This window comes from Sprattus sprattus, assembly GCF_963457725.1.
Source record: "Sprattus sprattus genome assembly, chromosome: 11".
NCBI lineage: Eukaryota > Metazoa > Chordata > Actinopteri > Clupeiformes > Clupeidae > Sprattus > Sprattus sprattus.
In genome coordinates this window covers 10,027,852-10,037,851 of record NC_137909.1, presented here as the reverse complement: position 1 = coordinate 10,037,851, position 10,000 = coordinate 10,027,852, and the positions used below count along the sequence as shown (strand labels likewise).

General features: G+C 51.3%; 1 protein-coding gene across 1 annotated transcript in view; it reads left to right on the top strand.

Annotated features, from left to right (window-relative positions):
* LOC308372854 (tetratricopeptide repeat protein 28-like) overlaps positions 1–10,000 on the top strand; it is a gene marked incomplete at its 5' end in the record, with an annotated part of 54,796 nt that overhangs the window by 33,244 nt on the left and 11,552 nt on the right. Inside the window, 10 exons of the mRNA XM_080848198.1 lie at positions 24–154; positions 693–1,200; positions 3,278–4,320; positions 4,601–4,899; positions 5,266–5,789; positions 6,108–6,217; positions 6,774–6,903; positions 7,048–7,263; positions 7,703–7,868; positions 8,303–8,425. Of these exons, the coding sequence (XP_080704324.1) occupies positions 24–154; positions 693–1,200; positions 3,278–4,320; positions 4,601–4,899; positions 5,266–5,789; positions 6,108–6,217; positions 6,774–6,903; positions 7,048–7,263; positions 7,703–7,868; positions 8,303–8,425 (3,250 nt within the window). The remainder of the gene's footprint in view (positions 1–23; positions 155–692; positions 1,201–3,277; positions 4,321–4,600; positions 4,900–5,265; positions 5,790–6,107; positions 6,218–6,773; positions 6,904–7,047; positions 7,264–7,702; positions 7,869–8,302; positions 8,426–10,000) is intronic.

Genomic DNA, 10,000 nt, shown 5'->3' with positions numbered 1-10,000 from the left:
ATATTGTGTGTTGTGAGATGCAGGTGACCAGACAGGAGAGTGCCGTGCTCATGGGAACTTAGGCTCCGCCTTCTTCTCCAAGGGCAACTACAGAGAGGCTTTGACCAATCACAGACACCAGCTGGTGCTTGCTATGAAGCTGAAGGACCGTGAAGTGAGCTCTGTGTGTGTGTGTGTGTGTGTGTGTGTGTGTGTGTGTGTGTGTAGGACTAAAGGCCACAGTGGTGGGGCAAAGTCATTTAGAGTGCTGAGATTGTGCCGTTGCTGTAGTTATCAATAGTTTGACAAATAGTCTTGTCAGAAAGATAAATGGAGCAGCAGGAAGTCTATTTAATAAAAGGGAAGTGTGTGTGTGTGTGTGTCTGTGTGTGTGTCTGTGTCTGTGTCTGTGTCTGTGTGTCTGTGTGTCTGTGTGTCTGTGTGTCTGTGTGTCTGTGTGTCTGTGTGTTTGTGTGCGTATGCATTTGTAGTGAGTGTTGTAAGGGCTGTGTGCTACAGTCCCATATTATGATCTGCTATAGATTGCACACACAATCACCACACACATGCACATGGATGCACAAACACACACACACACACACACACACACACACACACACACACACACACACACACACACACACATTCACATTCACACACACATATACACACACACCCACTCACTCCTCTCTCTCTCCTTCTGCCCCATCCAGGCTGCGTCCTCTGCTCTTAGTAGTCTGGGTCACGTGTACACAGCCATAGGGGACTACCCTAACGCTCTGGCCAGCCACAAGCAGTGTGTCCTACTGGCCAAGCAGTCCAAGGACCAGCTGTCTGAAGCACGGGAGCTTGGCAACATGGGCGCCGTTTACATCGCCATGGGCGACTTCGACAACGCCGTGCAGTGCCACGAGCAGCACCTGAGCATCGCCAAGTCGCTAGGCAACCAGCGTGAGGAGGCGCGCGCCTACAGTAACCTGGGCAGCGCGTACCACTACCGACGGGACTTTGACAAGGCGCTGTCCTACCACACGCGGGTGCTGGATCTGGCCGGTGCACTGCAGGAGAGGCCCATCCAGATGCGGGCCTATGCTGGACTCGGCCACGCTGCCCGCTGCATGCAGGACCTGGAGCGGGCCAAGCAGTACCACCAGAACCAGCTCAGCATTGCAGACGAGCTCAAGGACCAGGCCGCTCAGGGACGGGCCTCCTCTAACCTAGGTAAGAGGTCAGGGGTCAGAGGTGCACCTCCTCCAAAATAGTATTAGTCAAGAGGTCAGGAAAGGCGTCACACTGTTTCATGTTCAACAACAATAAAGCCCAATCCCAATGTCTCCCTTAAGGCCTAAGCCCTGAACTCTTACAGACTTAATTGACGTCACCTGATTGAGTGTTTGAAGAGTTTGAAGGGCTTTAAAATGGTATAAATAGTATGGGAGGGGACAGCACATGCTGACATATCATGTTTATGGTGGTTGTTTAACGTTTTTTAGTAACCCCATGTTTCATGTCACAATGCTATGAACTGTGGCTAAATCCCTCACGCAAAGTCTGCATAATGACAGGTCTAGGTCACATGACATCCCCCCAGACCCAGGTCATGTGACATGGTGTTGTGAGCTCAGCAGGGCCTGGTTGTCCTCTCAGCTCATCTCTTATTGAAGAGATGGCCCTGAGCAGGGGCAATTTGAGCTCTTTCTTTCTGCTGAGAGGGCAGTAACCTGAAGACTAGCCCTATCAGCAGTGGGGCAGACAAACACACACCGAGGGGGAGGGGGGGGGGGGGTAATGCTGAGAGCTCTGTTGTAGAATAGGTGGGGTTTGGAGCCATGCACACACACACACACAGGTGGGGAGGCATACAGCTCCAGAGTGGGATGGGAAGGGTCTCCTCAGCTCCTCTTTGTTAGTGAACTTCAGCTCTGCTAGTATGGACCCCCAGCTCCAGACAGTCAATTCTAGATTCTCAGCTCTAGATTTTCAGCTCTAGAGGTTTGGTTCTAGACTTTGATTTCTGTTGGGCTGGGTGGTAAACTCTCAGATCTAAGCTCTCAGATCTAGACTCTGACATGTAGACTCTCTGTTATATTGTGAACACAATATAAAAAGAGAATGATCTAGCAACCACCCATCTAACACAAACATGTCCATCTACATGCTTCTCATTGAAAGACAGACAGACAGACCTGGCACACATTCATTGTCAAGCTACTCCATCATATCCAAGCCCTTCAGAGTATTTCCCTCTTGGCTGAGATGAAAGGGAGGGTGGTAGGAGCTTGTTTGGGGAGATTGTTAGGAGTTTGGAGGGGGATCTTGGACGGGGAAGGAATCATGGTCTCATCTGGGGGGGGGGGGTTTCTGAGCGCTCTCTAATGAGGTGCGTTATAGAGAGGAGTCTGCATTATGCAATATGCAGAGCTCAAATCAGGGTTGCTGGAGGCTGGAGAAAGCTGGTGTTTGTGAGTGTGTGTGTGGGTGTGTGTGTGTCGTCTGCGTTGCGCGCGCGCGTGTGTGTGTGTGTGTGTGTGTGTGTGTGTTTGTGTGTGTATCGTCTGTGTTGTGTGTGTGTGTGTGTGTGTGTGTGTTTGTGTGTGTTTGTGTGTGTGTCGTCTGTGTTGCATGTGTGTGTGTGTGCGTGTGTGTTTGTGTGTGTGTGTGTGTGTCGTGTCGTGTCGTCTGTGTTGCATGTGTGTGTGTGCGTGTGTGTTTGTGTGTGTGTGTGTGTGTCGTGTCGTGTCGTCTGTGTTGCATGTGTGTGTGTGCGTGTGTGTTTGTGTGTGTGTGTGTGTGTCGTGTCGTGCAAGTGTGTGTGACAGCTTTTCCTGCTGTCACTCAGCCTCGGGACGCAGACAATGTTATTTTCAGAAGCCTCAGGCTGCATGGGTTCTTATTACTCCCACTTGAGACAAGCTGAGCGTGTATGTGTATGTGTGTGTGTGTGTGTGTGTGTGTGTCTGCGTGCGTGCATGTGTGTTTACGCTCTGATCAGTGTTAAGTCTCGGTAAGTTTTGCAAACTTAGTCAACAGGGAACTGGAAGTGTAGAGATGATTGACTGAAGAAGAATGATTCATTTGCTGGTGAGCCAAGTTGAGGTTTCTTGTCCTCTCTCCTCCTCTCTTCCACTCTCCTCTTCTCTCCCCTCCTCTCTTCCACTCTCCTCTCTTCTCCTCTCCTCTCCTCTCCTCTCCTTTCCTCTCCTCTCCTCTCTTCCACTCTCCTCTCCTCTCCTCTCCTCTCCTCTCCTCTCCTCTCCTCTCCTCTCCTCTCCTCTTCTCTCCTCTCCCCTCCTCTCAGGTATAATCCATCAGATGTGTGGGGACTATGAGACGGCCCTGAAGCTGCATAAGGCTCACCTGGCCATTGCCCAGGAGCTGAGTGACTACGCTGCCCAGGGCCGTGCCTATGGCAACATGGGGAACGCCTACAACGCTCTGGGTGTGTATGAGCAGGCGGTGCGCTACCACCGTCAGGAGCTGCAGATCTCCATGGAGGTGAGCGACCGCGCCTCGCAGGCCTCCACCCATGGAAACCTGGCTGTGGCCTACCAGGCGCTGGGCGCCCACGACCGCGCCCTCCAGCACTACCAGCACCACCTGGGCATTGCCCGCGAGCTCCGTGACGTCCAGAGTGAGGCGCGGGCACTCGGCAACCTGGGCAACTTTCACTGCTCGCGCGGCGAGTTCGCCCAGGCCGTGCCCTTCTACGAGCAGTACCTGAAGCTGGCGCCCGACCTGCAGGACATGGAGGGCGAGGGCAAGGTGTGCCACAACCTGGGCTATGCCCACTACTGCCTAGGCAGCTACCAGCAGGCTGTGAAGTGCTACGAGCAGGACCTGGCTCTGGCTCGGGACCTCCACGACAAGCTGAGCCAGGCCAAGGCCTACTGCAACCTGGGGTTGGCGCACAAAGCGCTGGGCGCCTACGCCCAGGCCGAGGAGTGCCAGAGGTACCTGCTGTCCCTGGCGCAGTCGCTCGGCAACACGCAGGCGCGCTTCCGGGCCCTGGGCAACCTCGGCGATATCTACGTGTGTAAGAAGGACGTGGGCGGAGCCATCCAGTTTTACGAGCAGCAGTTGGCTCTGGCGCAGAAGGGGGCGGAGCTGCGGATGGAGGCGAGTGCGTACGCGGCGCTGGGCTCGGCCTACCGGCTGCTGCAGCAGTATGACAATGCGCTGGCCTACCACACGCAGGAGCTGCACGCCCAGCAGCAGCTCAGGGACCAGCAGGGGGAGCTCCACGCACATGGGCACCTGGCAGCCGTGCACATGGCACAGGGGCAGTATGAGCTGGCGCTGCGCTGCTACGAGGACCAGCTGCAGCTAGCGCAGCTTTTGAAGGTGGGTTTACTGTCTTTCACATATCACGCATGGCAATTCCTTCATCTTTTTCAGCCTTGGATGTTCTTTTAACTGTTTAATGCAGTTTGCTTTTTTTTTATCTCTAACTTTTAGATATCCTGCCTTTATCTGCTAATTTGTAAAGCAATATGTACGATTGTGCTTTATAAGTCAAATTTGCCTTGGCTCTGGTGTGTCTTCTGACTGTTAATCCTGGTTGCTGGGTAAGGTTTAGGGTCCATCCTCGTAACGTAACAGACACACGCATGTTCCCCTGCAGGAGCCGTCGGCGGAGGCCCGCGTGTACGGGAACATGGGCATCACCAAGATGAACATGGGCGTGGTGGAGGATGCGCTGGGCTTCTTCGAGCAGCAGCTGGCCACACTGCAGCAGCTGAGCTCCTCGCAGGCGTCGCTGGACAGGGGCCGGGCCTACGGGAACCTGGGCGACTGCTATGACGCACTGGGCGACTTCGAGGAGGCCATCAAGCACTACGAGCAGCACCTGTCTGTGGCACAGAGCCTCAACCACCTGCAGGACCAGGAGAGGGCCTACCGCGGCCTGGGTAATGGGCACAGGTATGACAGCACCACACCCGCTATTCTGAAACACACTTCTAACCTCTTTTTACCATCTAACCTCTTTCATATCAGCTCATTGACCTTTATGACCTAGGGCGTTCAGATGTCTGCCTGTCTGCCTGCCATGACTGCATTGTCTTGTCTTTCTCATCCGTGCGCCTGTCTGTCTTACTTGTCTCACTGCCTGTCTCTCTAATCCTCTGCCTGTCTGCCTGTCTCTCCAACCCTCTCCTATCTCTCTCTCTGTCAGGGCCCTGGGCCGCCTCCAGCAGGCTCTGATAGGCCTGTCTCTCTAACCTTCTCCTGTCTCTCTCTCCACCAGAGCTCTGGGCTGATGTGTCTGTCTTACTGTCTCTCTGTCAGGGCCCTGGGCCACCTCCAGCAGGCCCTGGTGTGTTTTGAGAAGCGCCTGGTGGTGGCCCACGAGCTGGGTGAGTGTGTGCTGAAGGCGCAGGCGTACGGGGAGCTGGGCGCACTGCACAGCCTTCTGGGAAACTACGAGCAGGGGCTCTCCTGCCTGGAACGTCAGCTGGCTATCGCCCGGGAGACCAGGGACCGCCCCCTAGAGGCCGACGCTAGCAGCGGTCTGGGCGGAGTCTACCAGCTGATGAGTGAGCACGAGATGGCGCTGCGCTGTCACCAACTCGACCTGCAGATTGCTACGGAAACAGGCAGTGCCGAGCGACAGGCCCGTGCCTACGGCAACCTGGGTCTCACCTACGAGTCTCTAGGCAACCACGAGAGGGCGGTCGCATTTCAGGAACAACATCTTAGTATTGCAGCAGAAACGAATGACCTGGGGGCTAAGACGCTAGCCTACGGAAGCCTGGGCAGGACACACCATACACTGCGCAACTACGCTCAGGCAGTCATGTATCTACAGGAGGGTACGACACATAGACGCATACACTTGAATTCATTCATGCATGCATGCATGCATACATACACAAACATGCACATACACACCACACATACCATAAACACACACATACACATACCATACACATACACACAATGCATACCTAACACACACACACACTATCTCTCCATCTATATACAGTATATCTACTATACTTACATGGTTTTACATGAATCTGTATGTGTGTTCATATGTGTAACCTGAGCGTGTCATTGTGTGTCTGTGTGCCTGTGTGTGTGTGTGTGTGTGTGTGTGTGTGTGTGTGTGTGTGTGTTTATGTGTTTAGGTCTGCGTCTAGCAGAACAGCTGAGCCATCGTGAGGATGAGGCAAAGATTCGCCACCGGTTGGGTCTATCACTGTGGGCCAGCGGAAACCTGGAGGAGGCCCAGCACCAGGTGTGTGTGTGTGCGTGTGCGTGTGCGTGTGCGTGTGCGTGTGCGTGCGCGTGCGTGTGCGTGCGCGTGTGCGTGTGTGTGTGTGTTTATGTTTACAGTCTGGCCATGGCAGATGCTGACATATTCTCTAAACTATTCAGAGCACACTCACACATACATGTCCGTGCACTCGCTAACTCTCAGACAGACAAACACAAATGCACATTCACACTTGCACAGACTAACAGCCAGACACACAGATACACTAGAAACTGGTTTGTGTGCAAGGTTGTTTTCTTAAAGTGGAGATCGGAGAGGGAGTGAGGAGTCTGCTGCCACCTTCTGGTTGCTTTTTTGCACTGCAGGTGTGTGATGGATGCTTGCCATGATGCTCTCATGAGTGCTGATGTCTACATCTGACAGAAAGCAGATTCCAGAATAGGTTAGAGTGTGTAGTACACCATGTGTAATGTATGTGTATGATGTGTGTGTGTGTGTGTGTGTGTGTGTGTGTGTGTGTGTGTGTGTGTGTGTGTGTGTGTGTGTGTGCGCGTGTGTGTGACTGCTCACCCCACAGCTTTATCGGGCGTCTGCTCTCTTTGAGACAATGCGGCATGAAGCTCAGCACAGCACCGACTACAAGCTCTCCCTCTTCCACCTACAGACAGCCTGCTACCAGGCCCTGCAGAGAGTCCTTGTCAGCCTGGGTATACACACAAACATACACATACATACACAGTATGAATACAAGTGCACACACACATACAATACAAATACAGCCTGGGCATACACACACACATTTCAAATGTGTACATCAGTTTGAGTTGAAATACAATTGTGTGTATGTATAGGCCATCATGATGAAGCTCTAGCGGTGGCAGAGAGGGGGCGCACTCGAGCATTTGCTGACCTGTTGGTAGAGAGGCAAACGGGTCACCAGGACGACCCCTACACACCGGTTACTGTGGAGACTATCCTGGAGAAGGTCAATGGGCAGCGGGCTCTAGTGCTCTACTACTCTCTGGCTGCTGGATACCTTTACAGCTGGCTACTCGCACCTGGATCAGGTACACACACACACACACACACACACACACACACACACACACACACACACACACACACACACACACACACACACACACACACACACACACACACACACACACACACATACACACACAATAACAATACTCTCTGGCTGCTGGATAGATTCAGAGCTGGCTATTTGCACCTCAGGCACACACACACACACACACACACACACACACACACACACACACACACACACACACACACACACACACACACACACACAAACTCTCTCTAACCTATGAATTAACAGTTTAGAGAACGAATCACATAGTAGCCAGAGTTGTCAAAACAGTCCATACATACAGCACAGATGTGTACTCCATGGATGCATACTAATAATGTTGTTTTGTGAGTGATATTAGAGATCTTGTTCTGTGAGTGAGATTAGTCATGTTGTTCCCTGGTTTTTAGGCATCCTGAAGTTTCATGAGGTGTATGTGGGGGAGGGCGTGTCCGAGGGAGGGGCCTCAGAATTCCAGGAGAGTGGGAGTGTAGCGGGGCCTACGTCTGGCTCCTACCTCGAGCAGCACATAGCTAGCACACGGGAGGCCCTGGGGGTGGAGTCTTACTACAGCAGGTAAGAAAGCCCCTCCCTCTGTCTGCCTCATTCTCTTTCTGTCTGTCTTTCTGTCTGTCCCGTTACATGTGCTAAACACACACACACACACACACACACACACACACACACACACACACACACACACACACACACACACACACACACACACACACACACACACACACACACACACTACTACTCCAGTAGATAACAACCCACACCTCTACATCTTTGTTTCATCCTCTCACTCTCTTTCTATCTGTCTGTCTATTTTACTTTCTCTCTGTCTTCCTGTGTGTTTATGGTGATGAGAACTGTTTTAAGTATGTTTTCTCTGTGTGTGTGTGTGTGTGTGTGTGTGTGTGTGTGTGTCTGTGTGTGTGTGTGTGTGTGTGTGTGTGTGTGTGTGTGTGTGTGTGTGTGTGTGTGTGTGTGTGTGTGTGTGCGCGTAGAGCGTGCTCCAGCAGTGAAACTGAGAGTGAGGCAGGTGACCTGCTCGACTTTGAGGATCGCCTGTCCTGTGCCGACCCCAGTGGCTTTCTCAGGAGAGTCTCCCGGAGCAATCTCTTCAACAGGTCAGAGGTCTAACACCCTTATCCCAGCAGGCTGAATATTTAGAAATCACTGATAGTGTGTGTGTGAGTTTGTGTGTGTGGGGGGATAATTTGTTGGAGCTGTATGTAGTGTTTATCATAAATGCCTGTATATGTGTGTGTGTGTGTGTGTGTGTGTGGGGTTTGATGCACTCGTGAGGTGCTGCTGGTAGACTGAAGCAGCTGGTCCTGGTGCTGGAAGGGGAACTCTATCTCAGTGGTTCTCAACCTTTTTTCAGTATTGTACCCCCTGTGAAATATTTTTTCAGCCAAGTACCCCCTAACCAGCGCAAATCATTTTTGATTGAAAAAAATATGTTATACACAGCGCTATGCCATCATTGTCTGATTTATTAAACTGTCAGCACTGAAGATTGAACATTGAATATTGTTGCATTGAACTGAGTGCGTTTGCAATTCATTTTAGTAAGAAAATTGTGCTTGTGCTTCACTGAAAATCTTTGTCAGTCTTGGTGGCAAGAGGCAACTGCTGTGATCAAGCTCTTCTCCTGGCACAGTCTGTTTCTCTGCTTTGTTTTGATCACAGTCATTGCAGAGAAGGAGGCCTCACATAAATATGTGGAGGCATAGGGTAGTAGCTGCTCCAAAGCTTTCTCTCCCAGGTCAGGGTGTTCCTGCTTCACACAAATCCAAACTGTGTGAGTGTGGATGTGGCAAACTTCATCTGGAGCCCACGGTCAGATGACACTTCCATGAGTGTTTCCTGATTAGTGACAGAGCTTCCACATGCTTCGGACAAGAGAAATGGGTTTTTCACCCAATCCAGCTGTGTAGATTTCTCCTCCATGTCAGGAAAGTAGGAAATTGAAAATTAAAATGTTGAATCAAATTGGTATAATGTCCCACGATGACCAACTGGACTGGAGCTCTGTCCACATCCTCACTAGAGAGAAAATCATCTATCTGAGGAAAGCAGGTGAAATCCCCCTGTGCAGAGGCTCTTCTCCACAGGCAGCTCTGCTTTCTTCGGGAAGCCTCCCACCTTGTCATACAGGTTTAAAATGCTGGTGTCCTTTCCCTGCAGACATATTCAGTTCGTTCAGTTTGCTGATATATATCTGCCAGATAGCACATATTTGCAAGCCAGTCTGTGTGGCATTGGGGGATCTGTGCTCAATCAGAAAGGTCTGTACTTCAGATCGTAAATCCAACAGCCGTTTGAGTATTCTCCCTCGAGAGAGCCAACGCACTTCTGTGTTCAGCTCCCATGTTTTCGCGAAAAAAATCGCGCTTATTATACAGTTACTTGCCAAAACGATAGAAGACATTCCTCCAGAATACCTCTTTTGAATGAGTTTGTTGCCATTTCGTGATTTCCGCTAAGAAAAAAATAGTTCTGCACGCAAATGCTGAGCAATCCACCTTCAAGTTTCAATGACCTTCCTTTACGTTAACTAACCGGACTACTTAAGAATGATAAGAAAGATGTGAATTAGAAGCAAACAACCCGTTGCCAATGACAGCGGTGATAAACTTTCCGCAGCAGTGAATATCAAGGAATTACAAACCTGCGAACGCAGACATTTAACCCACATA